This window comes from Amphibalanus amphitrite, unplaced genomic scaffold (assembly GCF_019059575.1).
Source record: "Amphibalanus amphitrite isolate SeventyFive unplaced genomic scaffold, NRLGWU_Aamphi_draft 000697F_arrow, whole genome shotgun sequence".
NCBI classification, from domain to species: Eukaryota; Metazoa; Arthropoda; class Thecostraca; order Balanomorpha; family Balanidae; genus Amphibalanus; species Amphibalanus amphitrite.
Window position 1 is genome coordinate 37,628 of NW_024882191.1, and position 23,086 is coordinate 60,713.

Consider the following 23,086-nt stretch of genomic DNA (forward strand, 5'->3'; position numbering starts at 1 on the left):
CTTGCACCAAAATCCTCTTGCACCAATGCTTGGATTATTTTGCATCGTACACCCAGTCCAAGTCTCAAATGTAACAATTTGCGTGCAAAATTGAGCAAGCACATGTAGGATTATGTATTGGGCTATTGCAAACAAATTTACCATCATTAGATTAGCTTATTCTGAAACCGGTTTTTCAATTTTACCTAGCTAGGTAGTTTGGTGCAAGAGGCCTCGTAGCTACGTTCTACATCCAGCCCGGAGCTGGCCGCCGGGTGGGTGCCTGCCGCTCCGCCGCTCCTCTCAAGAGTATCTGCTGCTATGTGGGGCGGACCGGCTGCACCCCTGCGCGGGCGCGCCGGCGCCGCCCCTGCCGCCGCCGGTGCGCCGACGGCCGCCCGGCGCGCGGCGGCGCGGCTAGTCGCCGCAGTGAGTGGTGGGGTGAGGTGTGGCGGCCGGCAGCAGCGAGCGGCCGACACTGGATGTGACTACAGACACAGGTGAGAATCGCCAACCGACACAGCGGCACAGTGGCGGCGGGCTCAGTCACATTCCCCTGCCTGATATCGGCCCGATATTTGTGTGACACCCCTGTTGCCGACTGCTGAAGGTCTGATGCCCCGTTTTGGCGGTGTTTTATTTTAGCGAACATGCCGGCGGTGGACGATTTACCGAAAATGGTCAGCCTGTCACCGGAGCCCCTGGCGACGATGGATGACAAGACCAGCCTGGGTGGGAAGGTGCCGGAGCCGCTGCAGCCAACGCGCAGACATAACCTGGTGAGTCGGATGACGCAACTGCCCGGAGAAAATCCAACCCGGTGTTCATCGCGCCCCTCGCATCATCCGGATTCACAGACAAAGTAGTTTTTCAAATGTCGTTATATTTTCATCATTACATTTGAGGCGACAAGAGCCCTTTCACTATTTGCCCAAACAGTACCTAGTTACAGCTGTGTCTATCCGCCCGGCCGCCCGCCGACCGGTCCGAGTGACGTCATTAATGTAGGGCGCCCGGCCGGCTAGAGCTGCAGCTTACGGCATGTTTGGAGTCCGGCCCGTGTCGCCACCAATTGTGGATGGAACGCGTCCAGTGAGGGTATTGATTAGTGATGTCAATTACAGAAAATCGGAATACCGATACCAAACCAAATACCAACCAAAACCGTGGGGAAATACCGAAACCGAACCAACTTTGAAAGATGAGGGAAATACCAACTTTTTACCAATTTCTTAGCCTCTTTTACATTAGTAAGGGTTAATAATACCAACAAAATACCAAACACATTAGGATTGAAATACCAAATACCAAGTTGGTATCGGTTTGGTATCGGTATACCAAAAAGTTGGTATCCGATTGACATCTCTAGTATCGATGTGCGGTATCCTCTGAACGGAGAAGGCGCCGGTGGAGCTGCGGGCTGCGGACCAATGGGATGACGAGCCATTCGTTCAATTTACAGATTCATATCTGATTCAGCAGTTTGGGGTGGTCAAATAGGTACCCAGGGTGTTATTGCTGCAACTTTCATTTGCAACATTTTACGTATACCTAGCATGCTGTTTTCTGTCTTCGGAATGTAATTTGAATAATCCGATGAGTTAGGTTTAAAATTAACCTCCGTCACAAATTGATATTAGATACTAGATAGCCGAAACGGATGTCATTGCGATTCATGGTAGGATTCTGCGTTATAAAGGCTAACGAATTGCTGTGTAGTGTGTACCTACATAGAATCTAGATTCTTCATGTGTTACACTTAGGTACGCAATACGCATGTCTTTTGCAATCCAATCAACAATTTGATGCATAAACTACTTAATAGTTAATCCAAATATCTTATCGGGCCTGGCCCTGGACAGTGCACATTGTGCAGTGTGTACATTGTGCACATAGTGCACGCACTTATCACTTTCTATCTCCATCTCATAACCGGCAAATGATTCAGCCTTGAACAGTGAAATTATCTTCGTTATTTCTTAAGATGTCAGAATCCGTTTCAAAGTCTTCGGGTAACACAGCGTATGGCCTACCAAACTTTTATAAGTATTTTAAAATGACTTTCAAAAACTTGTTGTGAACTTATCAAAATGTGTTTTATAATTGTCCGCGTGCTGCCGTAACGCAATACCGCAATAACGCCAATAACTCAGATCTGTCACTAATCTGACCTGACCCCAGGTAACCGATATGAAACATCCGAGATATAGGTACACTTCTTGGTATTAATACAATCATCGAAGTTTCAACATTCTGGAAGATAAGCATTAAGAAGATTATAAGCTGTATGAATGCAAGGATCGCATTTTTTTAGACTGTTACTAAGCTTGACTTGTTGACCTGACCTTAGGCGACTTGGGGTCATAATTTCACTCACGATGCAAAAGTCATGTGCGATAAGCTTCACCAGGTTTCGCAGCGCTGCGCGCCGCGTTCTTTTACACGCAAAAAAAACGAACGTGCCCAAATATACCCCCCCCCCCCCATCCGGGCGAAGGCTAATGTTCGCTGAATTGCTGTACGATGTACAATGTGCGGTGTACAATATACACAGATGCGCAATGCACAATGTGCGCACATTGCAGGAATCCAGGCGATATGAATGATCAATGTGTGCCTCACTCCTGAGTCCTGACTGCAGCATTATGTGTACGCGGTGCGTACTACCGGGGAACCCCCGCCGGTACCATGCCGGGTGTCGGGTGCAGGAAAGCCCCGCCGCAGGTCGCTGAGTCACTGACTCGGACCAAAGCGTGACCGCTGACAAGGGATGTGTGAATGGTGCGGCGCTGACCACGGACATAGGCTGGGTCCGCGCGCCACAGGGCCGGCCGGCGCTGACCGCTGACCACGGACATAGGCTGGGTCCGCGCGCCACAGGGCCGCCCGGCGCTGACCGCCGCTGACCACGGACGGTGGCCGGGTTGATGATGATGATATTTATTGAACAGAAAGTGCTGGAACAAAAGAGTAAATCGGAGATTGGTGCAGAAGCTCAAGGCTTAACTCGGGGCACCTCTCTCCGTGCACACTCATTCACAAACATACAAGCTTACGTGCAGACTCGTACCTATGCGTTACACAATACACATACATACAAACACACACTCTTAATCACTTGTACTGGCACGCGCACACGTAACAATTCTTGGCGTAACAGGTAATTATTGTGTACTCTTATTAGCGTCACGTGCATACATGCACTCACACACGCGCGCTCACACACACACATCGCATTTTCAAACAGTGACACTCCATCATACGCATCATACATTCGCACACAATCAGTCATTAATGTCTCGCGTTCATTGCACATCAGCGACCGCCGCACGAGGGGGGACACCCGTCCACAGCGCCCCGGAACAGCCGCCGGGAGCCGCCGCCCCACGCGCCCGAGAGGAGATTTAGTGATCAAAATCTGTGGGAATTAATTATGTATTTCTGGAAACAGCTTGCAACCTCGCCACCGGGTCCGCGCGCCACAGGGCCGGCGCTGCAGTGACCGCCGTCCACTGCCTGTGTGAGGCACGGCTTACGCCATTCACCTGCCAATAGGAGGCTTCGAGTCGAAATTGCCGGCTTCTGTGACTTTATTTCATGCCAAATGCTGCCAAAGTCAGCTGCTTGGTATGCGATGGACGTTAATTGTTTTCCAAGTAATTAATACTTTAGAGTTATTCTTTTGATGACAGTTAAAATCGCGCCAGGCCGGGGTGGCGTTTGATCCTAACACTTCGAGGCGGTGTGGGGGTGAGAGCCTTTTAACAACCCCTGCAACTCGATTACTGTAGCGACAAGCTGTTGAGGTTGTCAAAAAAAAAAAAAAATAGTGAACGGCCATTGGGTCATTTTAGTTCAGGTCAAAGGTCAGGCCTCCCGGACTCCCGGAGGTCATCAAGCCTGATCTGAATCTGATCTGGCCTGATCTGATCTGTTTAACCCTCGCCCATGTAGGGGGGGGGGTTGGTGCAACCCCCCCCCTGAGGTTTTTCGAAAATAGTGCAAAAACGGCGGCGCGCAGCGCCGCCAAATTTTGGGTACCTTATGGGGCAACCCTTGCGCATCTTTTGATAAAAAAAATTTGACCGGGTCATGTCAGGTCACGGAGTTATGACGTCACAAAGGGAACAGCCTCCGGCCGGATTTTCACAAACTGAGTGCCAACGCCCGAGGTTTCCTGCCGGTGGTACAGACATCGGTTGATGGATCGTGATGAAACTTCCCATGCATGTTGGGGCAAGTATTGGCTATCATATGGTATAAGAAACTTGACCGGGTCAGGTCAGGTCACGGAGCTATGACGTCACAAGAGGAACAGCGTCCGGTACTATTTTTGAAAAGCGCCCGAACCACTATTTTGCTAATTCTTGTCACCTCAATGGGAATATGCAGCAATATTAGCTTCTATAGGGAGCAAATGGACCTCCCAAATCCAAAAATACAATCAGATTTCAAAAATTTAAATTTTGATTTTTCGAATTTCTGCCGCCGACTGTGACCTTGCCGACTTCCGGCGCTCCCAACGCGCCATTTTTAGAGCTAGGGAAACGAAATACATACCAAACGATAGAGAATTGATCAAGGAACACGATAGTGAAAGTTTCAAGTCGATATCTCCCACCGTTTTGCCGCAATCGCCGCGGAAAGTTGAAAAAAGTCTATTTTTCCGAAAATTTGACCTTTGACCGGTCAAAAGTAGGTCAAATGTTGACCTAGGACCAAAAAATATACCACCAATCGCGAGATCTCGGCGAGAGCAATCCGTTGGTCTTTTCCGCTAAGCTCTACGAAGCTCCGTTTTCAAACGCCAAGGGGGGGTCGCACCAACCCCCCCCCCCCCCCTGCATGGGCGAAGGTGGCAGATCGCCGTTTACGGGCGAGGGTTAATCTGAAGAAGCATCGTCATTTAACATTTACAGCGACGTACGTCATTCCACAACTGTTTGGATCTGAGCACCTCGTATCGGTACAATGACTTTAAGCACAACCGGGTCCTTTTCGGGCGGGCCATCCCCAGCTCAGCGGACCAACTTATCGCGGCGGCCGCGGACCACGGGAGCTCTCGGCCATATGAAAGCCGCAACAGCACTCCCAATGCAGTGAATGGAAAGACGCGAACTGCTGACCATCAAATTTGGTGGTCTCCTTCCTTTCAGCCTCGGCTAGGGCCAGTGCTCGGACTCAACTCAAGCTCACAATAGCCGTTTTCACGATGGGCTATCTGGCGAATGCACCTAATTTAAGCAAATCTGCATAAAACCACTTTTACAACAAATATCTTTATATCTTGAATTTATTTCAGTGCTAAAATCGAAAATATTGCCAAATAATTTGAAAAATGAGGCATATAAGCATCTGTGGAACCCAAACTGATAACTTTTAAGAAACACAATGTCCTAATTTTACCAACTTTGCACCAAATCTGCACCTAATCTGCACCAAATGTGTACCACCAAGTCCAGATGGCCGTCGTGAAAACGGCTATTTTAACTCAAGTTGAATGTGTGTGGAACGTGACACGCCGTTTGCACCGTTGATGCCTCGCCTACAGGGTGTTTCACTAAAAGTGTCAAAAAGTAAATGCCTATTAAAGTTATATAAAATATGCAAATCACGTGGTTGCGCACGTAGCTTTGTTGCAAATTTTTGGACATTTATGCTTCGTCCATTTAAGATATATTTCACACTCATACGGAGCGAGGGCAGGAGGCCAAAGTTACTAGTCGTTTTTTTCCTTATGCAGAACAAGAACAGGTTATTTACACCGCAACAGGAGGGGTGAATTACACTTACCTTTGGTACCATCAGAAACATTGAAACCGTATGCCGACTTGTAAGGAAACGTTTTATTCTCTCACCTCGCTACGTTCCAGATTATAAAAGGTTCAAAGGGCTTCTTGAGAGGTTTAAAAGGGTTCCTTCGATGCCGGTCCCAGTCCAAAAAAGACTGGGTCCCCCACCTCTCGGCGGAAACCGCTGAAAAAGTCAGGGTCTTTTTGAGGGTCTTTGAAGATAACAAGAAGCTAATTTCAACATCAGAAATTGCCAAGGCCTTACAAGTTATCAAAAACAGCCACTATAATGGCTGTAACCACCAGGAACTGGCTGGATTAGAAGTTCCTGCGCCGAAAAATCAGCTGCCTCGCCGCCCGCCTCTGGCCAGAGCAAAGCTCCGATCTGTCACCGCTTTACTTCTGGTTTTGGTCAGTAGCTCTCGCAGAGCTGAGGAAGACTTAAGTCGCAATACTTCGGGAGCTGAAGAGCACCATTCAAGTCTTTGCCGACAGTCTGGACGCTGAAGATGAAAACGGGCTGTGAGGCACCTCCGGACACGTGCCGAAACGGTGCATCAAAAGAAAGGGCGGATATGTGGAATAGGTTTGAGTGACGGTGCTATCGTTTTTATATATTAAAATGTCCAACAATTGCGGATGAAATGGTATGCAAATATCCGTAGAAAACATTGTTATTATGTGCATTATGATCTTTTACTTTTTTACACTTTTAGTGAAACACCCTGTATAACTTATATGCTCTAGTTTTTAATCGATTTGGGACTGAGGCGGCGTGTTCGGATTTCGTCGTCCATGAAATTCCCAGTTTTGTTCACACTCTCAGACTCTTGTACCCACATCCCCCTCCCCACGCACACACACTGTCACTCCTACCAGCGAGATCGTAATTTCATTCGTCACGCTCGCCTCGCGGCTCGCGTCGCCTTTTTACGCCCCGGGCTCTGCGGCGTAACTGCGCAGTGCGCACTGCCTCCCCTTCCATGTCAGCCCCCCTCCAATGGCGGCGCTGGCACTGCGTCCAAGGTCAGCGAATTCATTCATCCTGCCGCCGCTGCCGCCTGGTCGCAGGGGGAGGGGGGGGGGGGGCAGATGGCGGTGAATTTGGAGATTTATCGAGTCGACCTAGGTGGTGTGATCTGGTGCGGGCGACTCGGTGGCAGCCAGTGCACATGACGGCATGGCGCTAGTCCGGCCGGGATCGTCGATTAATTGGTGGTCATGTTCCGCCCTGGAGGTGTGAAGGAGCCCCCGCCCGCCGTGGCTGTCTGCTCTGGAGGGGGCTGGTTTGGGGCGGGGGCCCGCCTCGGAACCCGTCTGTATATTGTTGTTGGGTGCCGCGGCGGCTCGGCTCGCCGGGATGTCTGAGTGCTGCTGTCACAGGCGGGGACAGCGGCCGTGTCCGTGGAGTTGACTGCCGCAGGGGCGTACTCAGCGCGCCGTGGGGGAGGCTTCTGACTGCCGCAGGGGCGGACTCAGCGCGCCGTGGGAGGTCGCTCCGTGTGGAGGGGCAGTGTAGTGTCGCCCTTGGCCCAGCTCAGACGGGGCTGGTAGCTGGACAGGGCCAGGCGCCCGACACCGGAGTCGCCCAACAACAGCGCAACATTGCCACGCTGTTCTCCCACCGCCCGCCCTAATTATATTCCGGTCGCCATGAGCACTGGGCAGTGACGCAGTCCCATGCCGGCCGAGGCCAGCCCTCCCCGTGGCAGTCGGCGGAGCAGCATTATCCCCAATTCGTGCCAAGGGTAGACCGTGGACCGGCCCACGGCTACAGCCCGGGGCACTGCGGCGCTTCCGGACCGCCCTGCAGGGGCTGGCAGTACGACTGAACGTTTCCAGTTCGGGGAGGCAGCTCAGTGCACGGTGTTGTACCTACTCTCACCGCCGTCTGCCCGGTGCACGGAGTTGTACTCTCACCGCCGTCTGCCCGGTGCACGGAGTTGTACTCTCAGTTCTCACCGCCGTCTGCCCGGTGCACGGAGTTGTACTCTCAGTTCTCACCGCCGCGCCGGCTGCCCGCAGTGCACGGAGTTATCCGTGGATGGGTATCCGTGAAACTGACATATTGCGACTGGTACGATTTTTTTCTGACTGCCAGCACCATTCCTATCGTACTGGCCTCTCGCCTCTGGACCTCTGTCCCAACACCGTGGCGGCGCGCCGAGACTGCCGCTTCCACCCGCTGCGCCACGGCTGGCCGCCGGTGCCACGGTGTCACCAGTGGTGCCGGTGAAACGGTGCCACCAGTGGTGCCGGTGACACAGTGCCACCAGTGGTGCCGGTGACACGGTGCCACCAGTGGTGCCGGTGACACGGTGCGGATGGTGCCGGTGACACGGTGTCACCAGTGGTGCCGGTGACACGGTGTCACCAGTGGTGCTGGTGACACGGTGCCACCAGTGGTGCCGGTGAAACGGTGCCACCAGTGGTGCCGGTGAAACGGTGCCACCAGTGGTGCCGGTTGCCGGTGACACGGTGCTGGTGAAACGGTGCGGACGGTGCTGGTGGTTTGCCCGGCGCCGCGGCTTCACTCCATAGCTGGACTCATTATCTGCCGTGACGTGCAAAAGCGGCTGGCTGGCTGGCCGGCTGGATGGCTCGCGGGCCGGTCTGCCAGATTGCGGGGGTGGGTTTGTTGTATTTTAAAAGGTTAGGCTCGTTGGTCCCAGCGATAGATTTTTAGAGCCGGAAGGATTATATGAATTAGGAGGAGACATTGCTCTGGGGCGGGCGGCCACCCTGGTGCGCGCCGCCGAGGCTGAGCCCGCCTCGATGAACACAATCACATCAGCCCCGATAACGGTCACCCCACCGCACGTGAGCCTTCTCTAGAGGAACTACTCACATCGGATGAAGGCAATCGCCCAGCCTAGGCCCGAGGGTAGGAGGCGTGGAAGTGAAGGATGTGGGTATCCTGAGGATGGACAATGACGGAATGGCGTGCCGCGTGGTGGGAGGCTCTGTTGGCTACCTCTGTTCGATGGACCGCCAACACCGCCGTCGTGGGCCTGAGCCGGCGGTCGGCGGGGCTTCCACCGCGCCGGGCCGGGCCGCAGCCTCAACGGCTCAGACACAATCAAACACTGCCTGCAATCATGGAGTCTCTTCGCATTCCGCTTTCTCAGCCTCTGCTCGTCACGGGCCTCGCTGCGAAGTATCTAGGGGCTGCCGCCGGGCAGCGGGTAGTTTTCCGCCCCTCCAGCGCCACTATCAACAATGACGGCGACTGCACGTGAGCCGTGCATGGCCGCGGAGGCCGCCGCCGTCAGGTGTATGGGCTCGCACGCTCGTCTCGCCGGTCGGCCTCCCGTCTCCCCCCGGGGGAGGTGGGGAGGGGATGCCTGCCGCCGCAGTGGCGGCCGGCAGACGAGCCCTCTGTGTCGCCCCGGGCCGTCTGTCGGTGCCGGACCGTCTGCCCCCCTCCTCCCACCTATCAGACCTCGAGTGCGGCCGTCGGACCGGGAGCGGGGGCCGGTCGGATGCTCCTACTGCTGTGAGCATCTGCCGTGAGATCTGAGCGGGTGACCCGGCGCCGGGCTGGGTACGGGCGCCGGTCTGCTGTGCTCCTCCGGGGCGGGCCGCGCGACGCACCTTCCCTTGCCGACTGCCTGCTCTCTGCGCCCGGTTTACATACAGAGCACCTGTCTCCGTGCAGCTATCTGCTCATCAGGCGGGCCGCAGCGCTCACTGAATCGGCAAGTGCAGGTGTATATTGACTGCGGCACCTGTATCTCGCCGAACGCTGCAGCCGTGCACTGTACACGGCCTCAACGACAGCTGAAACACATTGCATAACTGGCACTGGCTACTGTTTGTAATAGTCTGACTGCTCTGATACCCCAGGGAGCATCAGACAGTGGCACTGTGATGCCCATTCCCAGGCACGCTCCGTGGCGCGATGAGGCCGGTGTGTTTCTGCTGCAGTGGTCCGCTGAGGGCGATGTGCGCCCGCCCGAGATGCGGTGATGGCGATTGTTTCTGCTCGTGGTCCGTTGAGGGTAATGTGCGCCCGCCCGAGGTGCGGTGATGGCGATTGTTTCTGCTCGTGGTCCGTTGAGGGTAATGTGCGCCCGCCCGAGGTGCGGTGATGGCGATTGTTTCTACTCGTGGTCCGTTGAGGGTAATGTGCGCCCGCCCGAGGTGCGGTGATGGCGATTGTTTCTGCTCGTGGTCCGTTGAGGGTAATGTGCGCCCGCCCGAGGTAGTAGTGAGGACGGTGTGTTTCCGTCCGAATTAGAAGTGACGGGGATGTGCGCCCGCCCGTGGTATTAGTGGGGGCGATTGGCGCCCGCCCGAGGTAGTAGTGAGGACGATGTGTTTCCGCCCGAGGTAGTAGTGAGGGCGATGTGCGCCTGCCTGTGGTAGTAGTGAGGGCGATGTGTGCCTGTCGCGGGCGTCCCACGCCGAGCAGGGAGTGCCTGTCGGCGCCGGCCGCAGAGACCGGCCGGCCGGCCCGGACCCGTAAACACCAGTCGTTTATTTGTGAAGCGGGACTGGCGTGGTTAATTAATTACTGAGGAGCCAGCGTCGCAGCCGCGCAGAGTCCTGACCACTGACCAGGGAAGGAACAGGGCACTGAGAGCTGAGAACTGAGAACTGAGAGCCAGGGCGGCTGAGGGCTGAGGGCTGAGGGCTGAGAGCTTAGAGCTTAGAGCTGAGAGCTGAGAGCTGAGAGCTGAGGGCTGAGGGCTGAGGACTGAGAGCTGAGAGCTGAGAGCTGATAGCTGAGAGCTGAGAGCTGAGGGCTGAGGGCTGAGGACTGAGAGCTGAGAGCTGAGAGCTGAGAGCTGAGGAGCTGAGAGCTGAGAGATGAGAACTGAGAACTGAGAACTGAAGACTGGGAGCTGAGAGCTGAGAGCTGAGAGCTGAGGGCTGAGGGCTGACGGATGAGGAGCTGGGCTCCGTGTGTGCCGTGAGACGGCCATCTGGTGACGGTTTCGGAAGTTACTGAATAGTGCAATGTCAGCCGTCCGGCTGCTGCCCTCGCCTATGCCTGAGTGTGGTGTTTTATTTCATCACGCTCCCCAAACGACACACGTACTGCCACGTCGATACACTCGAGACGGCCGCGCGCGGTCGTCCCTCCTGGTATCTGTCCACCTACCGCCGATAGTGTGAAGTGCCTCCGTCAGAGGCGGGTCCGGTCGCGGCACGGTCACCAGGTACATACAGACATACACACAGACGGTCTGCCACACACAGACGGTGCATACAGACGGTCTGCTACGGCAGGCGCCGGTTGAACAGGATTACAGCAGGTGGGCCGGCCAGAGCACTGAACAGTCGGCGGCAGCGTGTGTGATTTGCTCCCCTTCCCTCTGCATATTGAATTGCAAATGATGAGCCTCACAAAATGTATGATTTGTATATATGTTAGCAAATGGTATGATTTGTATGTCTCGATATTGGGTGACAACCAGCCACTGAGTGCAGCTGTGGACGGGCGCCGGCTCTGTCCTGATACTTCTGTCCGTCACCTCGACTGGGTCGGTGAGCCGCGCCCGGGGACCGTACCTGTCGTGGTCCAGGACTGGTCCGGTCGCGGTCCAGGACCGCACCTGTCGTGATCCAGCACTGGTCCGGTTGCTGCTCCCGGCGTGTCTGCAGCGTTACACCTCTCCTAACGAATACACTGGTAATCCGGATCGATTGGGCTCCGTGCACTCCCTGGGAGGGCTGGCTCCAGGGCGGGCCAGTCAGGAGGTCCCCGGTACGACCGGTACGACCGGTACGGTCTGCGGCGGGACACAGTGACACGTGCTGGGATGTGGTCGTGATTTCAGTAGTAAACGGCTGGGTAGCTGTAGGGGCTTTGTGCCGCGAGTATTTCCTCGTATACGATTTGCATTCAACGAACACGTGAGAAACTTGTTTCATAGCGGCGTGTATGGATCGGCTGCGGGACCCTGCGCGGGCTCGGACGAGTCGTTGACACTTGTCCCTCTCCGGTCTCCCCTAACTACAGTACAGTACAGCGGCCGACTACGTCCGCGCCCGGCCGTGGGCTATCGACTGCCGCCGGCGTAGGATGCGTGCTTCTGTAAATGAGACGGGCCTATCGAGCGTCAGCTATCACAGCCATCTCGCCACTCGGGGCCAGAGTCCAACGGTGGCCCCGTCTGCCCCCTCCCACCTCCCCGTCCAGAGGTCCAGCAGTGGTCTGCCCCCCCCCCCCCACCGCCCCGTCCAGAGGTCCAGCAGTGGTCTGCCCCCTCCCCTCCCCGTCCAGAGGTCCAGCAGGGGGGCCCAGTCTGCCCCGGACGCCCTCCGTTTTGTGGTCCCGTTGTGGTCGTGATAATTTGACGGTTCCCTGTCTCTCGCGAGCCAATAAACTCCGGCTTAACGTCTTTCATGGTGACATGCCGCCATTTCTTCAAGCTGCGTATGGCATTCATTTATCAAACGACCTGAATTCCTTTACGACTGCTGGCGAAGGTATTGTCATAAATATTTCTGTTTGTCAAAGTGCCTCTTTCACTCGCACAGGTTCGTAGTCACCAGGCTAAAAACACTTGGCACGGGCGCATTTTTCCCAAACATCGGCCGTTGCCGAAAAAGCGCCAGGTACGCTGCCAGGTGTAATAAAACATCGCCGCCTTGTGCGGCGTTTTTGCCCGGTCTATTCCCGGGAGGGTGGCGGCGTTCGGTCACTGTTCCCCGGTCGGCCGCCCCGTCCCGGCGGCTTCAGTCGGTCAGCTGGGACGTGCCGGTCGCTGCCGGGACACCTCGCTCGCTCCGCTCCCTGGAGGGCTCCCACCACAGGTCAGTGGCCCGGCGGCCCGGGTCCGCTTTCTCACAGGTAGGCTGCTGCCGTCCTGTCGGCTTCTGTCCCTGGCTCAGCGGCTGTCTCTGCTCCTGATGTCTGCTCTGCGTAATTCTTTTTTCCACCCAAAGGAAGGCGCTATACGGAGAATATCCCATTGCGTCATTAAAAAGTGACTTACACCTCTCACCGGCCAGCTGGCTGCGTGGTGTAGTGGTGAGCACACTCGCCTCGTGATCTAATAACTAGGGTTCGATCCCCGCCGCCGGCCGAACTTTTTGGCGCGTTGTAGGTTAGGTTGTAGGTTTGTAGGTTGTAGGTTTGTAGGTTGTAGGTTTGTAGGTTGTAGGTCTGTAGGTTAGGTTGTAGGTTAGGTTGTAGGTTGTAGGTTTGTAGGTTGTAGGTTAGGTCAGGTGAGGTTAGGTTATGTTTGTTTTTGTTTGGTTTGTTTACCAAGAAGCATCTTCGGGTATAGCGCCTTCCTTTGGTTGGAAAAAAGAAACACGCGTCTGCTCTCTGCCCGCTCTCATCACCCGTCTGGCCGTCCCACTCCCCACCGTCGCGTGACTAGGGATCTACCGACTGCTCCGTGGCACCGGATATACGCTACACTCGCGTGCTGGCGAACTCGTGAGGTGGCTGGATGCCGGGGCCGGTGCAGTGCGACCGTGATAGTGGCTCAGTGCGCCCACCAAACCCAACGCGCGGACACCGCCAGCTCGTTCCGCAGTACATACTCAGTACGAACTTTGATAGGAGCCGAGACCGAATCGTTTGCTCAAGCACTTCGTCCAATAGTGTGTTCGTGGTGTCACTGTTACAGGACAGGTGTAATTCGACATTTCTGTTGGGATGTCAAATAAACTACGACTCCATATCGATAGAACGATTTTCCGATAAGAGCCAACGCATGAGGAGCTAAACTGCGGTCTGGGAATGGCCAGCTGTAAGCTGCTGTAAAATGGCAGCCGTTTCGCAGGACGTGCGTTTGGTAGGCGCATCGCAATGCCCTGGATTGTATTGGCCCATTTCTGGAATTCCTTGGGTCGCTGGGTGATATATTTTACAGGCGTCGATGCTGCTAAATTCCGAGACATTTGTGAACGGCGATGATGTTTGCCTGGCAATGAGCTACTTTAGATATCGAAACATGAGGTACTCTTAGTGTAAGTGACAACTCAGAAGAAAAATTTTGTGCTGCTCAAATTCCTTCTAATGTTTTATCGAATGATTAATCTGAGACTCAACAAATCATTTACTAAATTTTGAATTCATTTCAACGCAATTTTTGCTGTACTTCGACGCAATTCCCACTAAAAACGTTTTATATCTCCTCTGCGCTAGCTGCCCTTTGCTCCAGTGTTCGGTGCCACGTGTCACGAGGCGCTTAGTCCATAAAGCTATACTAGATGCAGGGGAGGGTCGCTCGCACAGCTCCGGATTCCACAGATTATCAGGATCCACGCTATTCTTCCACACCTTGTGCTTAACATCGATGCCTCATCCTCAGATGTCCTTCATGGATATCTATCGGGCCGGCGCCAGCGGATGTTCTCGAAAGTATACATAGTGTTGGTCGCTCAATGGCTGACTGGACTCGCTAGGGGAACGTGGCCTGACATTTGGTCGTTGCAGGTGACGTCGTGTGCACGTGCTATACGCTGCACGTGCACGTGCCACGCAGCGTCGACTGGCGGCACGTGCCGTCCCCGAGGGGCTACCTTATGGCACGGGCACGGTGGAGTTACATGGGCCGAACCGCCGGTCCTGAACTGTCTGCGGGAGAAGTGGACTGAAATTGAGCGAAAAGCGCGGAAACGCTCGGCAGGCGCCTGGAAACAATGTCTGGAAGGTGCTGGAAATGGTACTGCGGTCTCGTGCACGTCTCGCTCATCGCCAGTCTACTGCGGAACCGTCCCACAGCTCCTGCTGCTGAGGACCTGGGCGGTCCCAACTGGCCCGTGGACGGGAGCTGGACCAGGCGTAGCGCTGACGCCCGTGACTGCTGGTGGTCTCAGCTGGGTGCGAACGCTGAGGACGCGGGCTGTGATGGCGACTGGGAGGGTGGGCCGCAAACATTTAAGGAGCGCAGTGGATGCTTTAAATGTGGCTGTGATAAACTATCAAAGCGTGGTGAGGCGACCTGGACGGACCTGGATCTTCAACCCAACGGGAAACTTGGTTTAGTGAGGTTCTCTCTTCGTCGATGCCTGCCGGTAGTGCAGCCCTCAGTCCCGAGGAGTGCATGTGGCGCGCTCTCGCCCCTGGGCCGGTACCAGCGGCGGCTGCTGGAGGAGATCAGTGCCCTCGGACGGTATGATTGGCTTCCACGGACCTGGGGAGACGTGCAGGCCTACCAGGTCACCGACGGCGGCGGCGCCCCCGGAGAGGAAGCAGGAGCCCCCGCGCGCCGACCAGCTACCCTGGACTCCTCCGGTCTCAGCGACGCTCCTTGGGGCCCCTCAGTGGTCCCTGCAGACGATGGGGCGGAGTTCGGAGAGGTCTGGACCCGCCTGGAGCCCGGGCCGGAGCTGTCGGGTCCGGCGGCCGCCGGGTTCCCCCTCTGGGAGATGATGGACGCCGACCTGGCGCAGGGGGAACAGTCGGGAGCCGCTGCGGACGCCGATCTGGCGCAGGGGGAACAGTCGGGAGACGCTGTGGACGTCGGTCACCAGGAGACGCACTGGCGTCTCCCGGAGTCTGCTCTGGGAAGTGTCAGCCTCTGTGACGGCTCCGTCCCGGTCGGACACGAGGAGTCGAGTGGGGACGCCTGGGGACGACTGGAGCCGACTCAGTACGACTGGGGACGCCGCGCGGAGGGGGAGCGGCACGGAGGACGCCGCGCGGAGGGGGAGCGGCACGGAGGACGCCGCGCGAAGGGTGGGCGGAACGGAGGACGCCACAGCCGGGTGTTCAACCGTGATCACGGCGGGTGGAACGGCCTCGCCGAGGAGTGTTTGGAAACAGGCGACTTGGAGTTCAGCGGTGCAGATCTGGAGTTCAGCGGCGCAGATCTGATCGGGATTGTATCCCCGAACTCGAGTGACGATGGCTCGGAGCAGTGGCAGAGGGGTGCGGGCAGATCTGCCGGCCGAGACGGCGTGTGGGGGACTTCTGCTGTGGACGGTGCGGACTCCTTAGTGCTGGACTCGGCGGAGTGGTCGCCGGCGGACTCTGGAGTCGTCGACTCTCTGCCGGTGGAGTCTGCGTCTGCCGACTCTGACTCGGGGCTGTGGGACGGAGACGGGGCGGCGGCGGCGGCGGCGGCGCGGCAGGGCGGGCGGCAGCCGCGCCCACCGGACCATCTGAGTGCTGAGCCGAGGTCAGGGGCAGCCACGCCGGCCAGATTCACAGACATTGCTACCATAGAGGCGTGGCTCTCAGACGCCGGCTTATCAGCCGAGGTAGTATGGTATCGCTCGTGTTTGCACGCCTCATTTTACCGCATGCTTGATACGATGCATCCCCATTCAATAGGACTGATGTGATTAGAGCGTTCCTCAGAACTTAATGTTTTTCCTGGCCAGCCTTTCTTAGATGGCACCCGCTGATAGGCCCCTGCAGATAACGCCAATCGGGCGCGAGTGTGTACTGGCGTAATCTCCACTTCAGTTGAGTAGTTCGTGGATGGTTTGAAGTGTCACGCGTCGCAAGCACGCCGGCGGGACGTGATCATTTGTGATGACGGGGCTCTCGCTGGCACCTGCCGCCAGCCCTTCTGAGAGCTTTATGTCCCATTGTCCCTCCTTGCCTGCTGTGACTGACGGCCGTCTCGGCCAACATGTCGGAATTTACCTGCCGACAGGCCGTGTTTTACCGTTGGCCCGTGTGTGTTTGGCTTTGGGGAGCCTCGAGCCCGTGTTTTGGCCTGGACGACGGCCAGCTGGCAGCTTCTTATACGACGCCCAACAGAGGGCATTGTCCTTTGTCAAGACCTATCTTTTGTGCTTAATGCTCCCTTTTTATTTTTTTTTTCACAATTTTAAGAAAAGAAGGTTTAATGTGAGCTAGTTGTGCCAAGCGATTTATGTACTGGTCCTTGCCTATCTAACCATGAAAATGATTGCTTATCACTAATCATTTAACTCAACGGAGATTGAAAGGTTGATACGTAAGGTAGTTTTTACGGAACAATTTTCGCTTCTCTTGTTTCCACGTACCCACCTAAATCTGGCCGGCTGAAGTGAGGATTTCGTTTCGTGTCCGCCCATCCGATAGGCTTGGGTGCTCACGAAGCATCCAGCAGACGAGTTTCGGCTCGCTAAGTCGCCGTCCGGGCCAGGCGCGGCCGAGCTCGTCCAGCTGGGGGTTTTCCGGACGTGTTGCATTGCTTGTTTGTACGGTTGGTGCAATGATGGACCATCCAACAGATCTTTTCAGCCGGGCTCGCAAAACAACAGCGAACCGCATTTACGAGTACTTAACTCTTTTCTGACAAATGCCCGCAATAGAACACTAGAAAGCTTTGGTGTTTACTTTTGTTATTGATTGCATCAGCCAAAATATGAATTATTTGATGAATTGCGTTTGACTTTTGCCACATATGTGTCGTGATGACTGATGACGATGATGAGCAATGAGCAAATTGAGCATGTCGTAATAAGCCACGTAGGCCTGAAATGCACAGCTTTGCACGACTCACGAAGTGCACTGTGCATGCCAATTGGTCATATTATTAGACATTCGCTCTAGCACACTGTTTCCTGCCGACTGCATTTGCCGAGGCTCGACCATATGTCATCGGCACAGACAGACCCTCCGTTCTGGCGTTTGCCAAGTTGAAGTATCCCTGACGCTGCTGACTGGTACTCGGTGGGCCGCGTGGCAGCCTAAGCGGTACTCATTGAGCCGCGTGGCAGCCGTGAGCGGTACTCGGTGAGCCGCGTGGCAGCCGTGAGCAGCGGTACACGGTGTGCCGCGTGGCAGCCGTGAGCGGTACTCGGTGAGCCGCGTGGCAGCCGTGAGCGGTACTCATTGAGCCGCGTGGCAGCCGTGAGCGGTACTCGGTGAGCCGCGTGGCAGCCGTGAGCAGCGGTACACGGTGAGCCGCGTGGCAGCCGTGAGCGGTACTCGGTGAGCCGCGTGGCAGCCGCGAGCGTTACTCGGTGGGCCGCGTGGCAGCCGTGAGCGGACGCCGCTCTCGGGGCGGGGCTGACTCAGGGGCGACCCTTTGGCAGAGCGCCAGCCATGAGCGGCCGAGGCGGCTCTGCAGGACCGGCATGTGGTATTCATGAGACCGGCCGCATATCGGTACATCTCGCGAGTACCCGGGTCCGGAACCCGGAGCAGACCGGGCCTCCACCGCCGTCCTGTCCTGAATCCGGAGCAGACGGAGCCACCGCCGTGCTGTCCGGGACTCCGGGAGGACGCCGGCCGGAGGTCCGGACCGGCGCGGGCGGCCAGACGCGCGCTCGGTTTGTCGGACGTCCAGGGTGCACGTGCTGCCGTACAGGTAGGGTAGTGCTCGGCCGGTTACGTAACCCCCTTTGTAGGTGACATGTATCGACATCGGCACTGCAGTGCCTAAGACCCTGACGAAAACGGCTGAACACCCGCCAAACTATCTGAGTCCTGAGATAACATAGAAAGCCGGAGAACTATCAGCGACTGTTCCTATCTGGGCTAAAAACGGCAGAACCAACAGCGATGAAGCGAGTACCCTTTCCTCAACTATCTTATCCCACCCAGCGGTTTATCTTTGACACGGGGCGCCATTGTTGGGAGGTGTGGCGCTGCGTCCCGTCTGGCTGCCCCGCCCCCCCCCCGTCTGTCTGCCCCGCCCCCCGGGTGTAGGCCCCGCCCCCGCCGTTTGCCCGGAGACTGGCTGACCTTGGTAGTGGGGCTGACGGCCGCCCCCGGGCCTGGCTCTAATATTAGCGCCACGTCATCGGTGACGTCACTGGCGTTGCACCATGCCGGCCTTCCGTGGGCGATTCCGGCGAAGCGGCGGCGCGCAGAGGCGCCTCCAGGCACCGGAGCGGGGGGGGGGGGGGGTGAAGCTGTCTGGTGTACCCGGTGGGAACCGACAGTTTTTGGCTCTTATGGGGGATGAAGTTGGCGAATACATCAGATATGCATTTTCGTCCGGGGAGGGGGTCCAATCTGCATGTATATCGCGTGAATGGAGTAGATGCATGAACTCGGGCAGAGCTGCAGATATCCGACGGAACGAGACCGGCGCCCGTCGCGGCGGACGGACTTGGTGAACCCGGAGCGCGGAGGGTTCTGTATCATGTATGGAAGTGCCGACCGTCCCAGCAGCTCTGGTTGTGACACCGGCTGGCCGGGCCCGCTTCTGCTCAGACACCTGTACTGCCTGCATAAATCTGCCGAAACGCATCCCGTAACCGACATAAACCATCTCCCAATGATGCAATGTCTTATGGCTCGGCGTCTTCATCTTAGGCTGGGGGGATCCAGAGCGTCGTAAGCCTCGTCGCAGCTGCGACGTGTCGCAAGTTGTGTAGTAAGTCGTTTTTGGAGGGATCAATTGATGAGTAGCGTTACTTAAGAAGTAAAGTCTATCGCAAAGTGCCTGATTTACGACACAACTTACGAATTTGAAATAGCAGTCGTAAGTTGTGTCGCAAGTTGATATGGCCTTGAGGGAGAGGTCACAGGTCACAGGTCATTGGGGTCATGGTCACGAAATTTGCATGGTACGTGGAAAATTGTTGAAACTTGAGATCCTGAAAATTTCGTTGCAATCCGTTGCCGCTAACGCGAGTTATAAAGCAAGAACCAACGGTTCGTCTATGAGGCCTCAATCCGCGCCAGCGAGAGTGTTGAACATGGTGCATAATATGTTATATTCACATTTATTGGGGTATTCATGGATATGAAGTAGTCTAACACCATTCCAGCAACTACTGGCGAATCCAGAAAGGCGGTCTTGGACGTTGCGAGGGGCATCCCCCAAAAGATTCTCCAAATTCTAAAAACGATGTGTCCCAGATGACCCCCATGACCTCGAATTGATCTCTGTGATGACCCCAAGTTGACCTCTGTGACCTGACGGTCCCAGATGACCTCCAATTGAGCTTTGTGATGACCCCAAGTTGCCTGACGTGTCCCAGATGACCTCCGTGACCTCCAATAGAGCTCTGTGATGACCCCAAGTTGACCTCTGTGACCTGACGTGTACCTTGATGACCCCCATGACCTCCAATAGAGCTCTGTGATGACCCCAAGTTGACCTCTGTTACCTGAAGTGTCCCAGATGACCTCCGTGACCTCCAATTGAGCTCTATGATGACTCCAAGCTGACCTCTGTGACCTGATGTGTCCCAGATGACCTTCAATTGAGCTCTGTGATGACCCCAAGTAGACCTCTGTAGCCTGACGTGTCACAGATGACCTGCGTGATCTCCAATAGAGCTCTGTGGTGACCCCAAGTTGACCTCTGTGACCTGACGTGTCCCAGATGACCTCCAATTGAGCTCTGTGATGACCCCAAGTTGACCTCTATAACCTGACGTGTCCCAGATGACCTCCGTGACCTCCAATTGAGCTCTGTGATGATCTCAAGTTGACCTCTGTGACCTGACGTGTCCCATATGACCTCTGTAACCTCTAAGTGACCCCTCTGATGACTCCAAGCTGACCTATCTGACCTGATGTGCCCCAGATAACCGCCATGACCTTCAATTGGGCTCTGTGATGACCCCAAGTTGACCTCTGTGACTTGACGTGTCCCAGATGACCTCCGTGACCTCCAATTGAGCTCTTTGATGACCTCAAGCTGACCTCTGTGACCTGGCGTGTCCCAGATGACCCCATATTGAGCTCTGTGATGACCCCGAGTTGACCTCTGTAACCTGACCTGCCCCCAAGTTGCCTTCTGTGACCTGACGTGTCTCAGATTACTTCCGTGGTCTCCAATTGAGCTCTGTGATGACCCCAAGTTGACCTCCGTGACCTGAAGTGTCCCAGATGACCTCTGTAACATCCAATTGTGACCTCAATCTCCAACTCTACTAACTCTCTGTGACCTCATACTCTCTTAAGTTAACTCATTTCTTCTAAAGCATCGCTTCTAGATGCCCTATAGCGCCACGAATCTCCTGTGATCGATCCCAAAATTCATGGCAACTCACGTGAGCGTTAGCAACCACAAGTCACCCAGTTGAGACAAAGCTTCAGAATCAGAGAACATGCTTGAACTGGCTGTCTCATAAGCTCGCAAACCAGAAGGGCGAATGTTCCTTTATGCTTGATAGAGTTTTCGACCTTACTGACGCTTACTACGGGATCAGCTGATCGTGTAGCCTTTTAAATTCTCGAGTAAAGCGGGTATTTAAACCTTGTCGCAGCTACGTTCTGTCGTATCCTCCGACAAACCCCTCTTTCCTCAACATCCCTCCTTTTTCGCTACGACACAACTTGCGACGGGACATGTGTCGTAACTTGCGACGTGTCGTAAATGGACTTGCGACGCCCTGGATCCCCCCGGCCTTAGTGTGGTTCCGACCCCAGCAGTCAGCAAAGGCCGTGGTTTCACCTTTCAAATTTCGGCGTCCTCCCGTTACAAAAGTGGCAACAGCACTACAAATAGCGTCCTCACGAGTCGGGGATTGGGCAGTCGTTTCCCACTGCAGGCCACCAGGGCCCGGGTGGCTGCCACCGGTTCACGGTGTGCCCATGAGTCTGAAGCTGATCGTCTGACCGGCACGCGGCTGACACGCTGACAAACTCGGCTGGGCCGCTGACAAACTCGGCTGGGCCGCTGACAAGCTCGGCTGAGCCGCTGACATTTGGTAACAGCCGCTGACGTCAGCGTTGCCGCCGCGCCGCTCGACAGGTGACCCGACATAGGTCGCCTAGCCCTAAAGGTTGTGAAGGAAGGAGGTGTGCTCGCAGCTCTATGAGTGAGTGCTATTTTCGTGAGTAGTATATTTTGCTGTATTGCTTGTGTGCAACTTTGAATAAAACTGTTCTCGCCCGTCCCATGCCGCTGCGATACCCAGGGGCCTTCGGTGGGTCTCGGTCAAAAGTCATCGGGCCACCAAACCAATTAGGGGTGTCCGGCACTGACGGAAGGTCACTACACCCGGGGGTCTGCTGGAGGTAGCTGCTGACACCCAGGTGTGTCGGGCTGACTTCACTGCAGACCTCCAGCGGTGTCCGCCAGTGTCTGGAGGTCACCAGGTACACCCGGGGCCACCACGGACCGGTGTTTGTTGACCTGTCGTGGTCGTGACTGCTCTGCGCGAGGTCGTGACTGCGCCGCCGCCTCAGTCGGGTCTCCTGTTGGCGCCGAGTGGTTGGTACTCGAAGAGGAGAAATCCGCGTCCCGGCCGGGCCGCTCTTCACTCCGCCCTGGACCGACCAACTCCTGTGGTGTGGGGCCTGGGGGAGGGAATTAGCCCGCGGCCGGCCGACCTGTTAGTTACAACCCTCTTGTGTAACTTGCAGTTTTCTTTATACTGATTATTAAGATGCCAAGTTGTTATTCGCTGATATAGCACAATGCTCGGAACGTAGCAGACAGCGATTGCAACATACCTAGGTTCTGAACTGAGAACACGTCAATTGCAAGAAGTCAAGCTTCGCTTTCGCTAATGGTCATGTTCGGGCGCCATACGTATCTGTTGGCTTGCTGACTAAATATATGTATTTATTTGGGAAATCCGGAAGCTAAAATGTTCTCGATCGCTGGACCTTCGCTGATCCATATTTATTGAATCTGCTGATAGTGAATGGTTACCGCATCGGTCCCTGCCGATTTGCCTGCCGGCGTCACCTTGCAGTCTCGCGCCACAATGGCCGCGGTGCCGCCGCGGCCCGCCGAGGTCGTGATGTATAGTGTTTACCCTGCGCCGGCATGGCTGCGGGCCCGTGTGCCGCGCCGTCTCTCTCGGAGCGGATGTTTGAGGCTCGCCGTGTGGCCTCTCCGCGTCCCGCCGCCGGCTGACCGGCCCGGACTGGTCACGGCGCAGGGTCCGGACTGGTCACGGCGCAGGGCCCGGACTGGTCACGGCGCAGGGCCCGGACTGGTCACGGCGCAGGGCTCGACCGCACCGTCTGTAGCCAGTGTCAACACGGCACCGGCTGCGCTTCGGTGGCCAGTGGCCGCGGACGCTGCCAGAGGGCCGGCAGGGCGGCTGTACGTACAGCCCACCACTAAAGTAATGTGTGGTTTTACCAATCTCAACGGATGGCCTTGACCGACGATTTTTAAATGCGGACTGATTAAAAAGAAGACGTCAATAGATAGGGGAAGGTGGGGTAAGACGGCCCAGCGGGGCAAGACGGACCACCAGCCCTCCCGGCTGAACCGCTGCTGGTATCTACTGCTTTATGCACTCACTATGTTTGTTTTCCTTCGTAACAATGGCCACCTTGAGCTCATGCTGCTAGGATGCATAGCTTTTGAGTTATTGAGAAAAATGTTGTTTTTCGTCAAACCGATCTAATATAAGAGGTCTACGGGTGATTCAATTACGGCGCCTTTCTTGCATGATTAGTTTCTATTTTGCACTTAACTGTGAAGAACAAAGTTATAAACTTAGTTATAGTCACACTTTAGGAAAGGCAAGGTTTTGCAATG

At 55.7% G+C, this 23,086-nt stretch overlaps 1 protein-coding gene across 2 annotated transcripts in view; it reads left to right on the plus strand.

Annotated features, from left to right (window-relative positions):
• The first annotated feature begins 398 nt into the window (after positions 1–398).
• LOC122364789 (segmentation protein cap'n'collar-like) overlaps positions 399–23,086 on the plus strand; it is a 55,837-nt gene continuing 33,149 nt past the window's right edge. Inside the window, exons 1-2 of one of the 2 annotated variants that reach the window (XM_043335524.1) lie at positions 399–479; positions 625–758. In XM_043335524.1, the coding sequence (XP_043191459.1) occupies positions 630–758 (129 nt within the window). In that variant the 5' untranslated portion in view covers positions 399–479; positions 625–629. The remainder of the gene's footprint in view (positions 480–624; positions 759–23,086) is intronic. The other variant, XM_043335525.1, reaches the window with a different exon arrangement.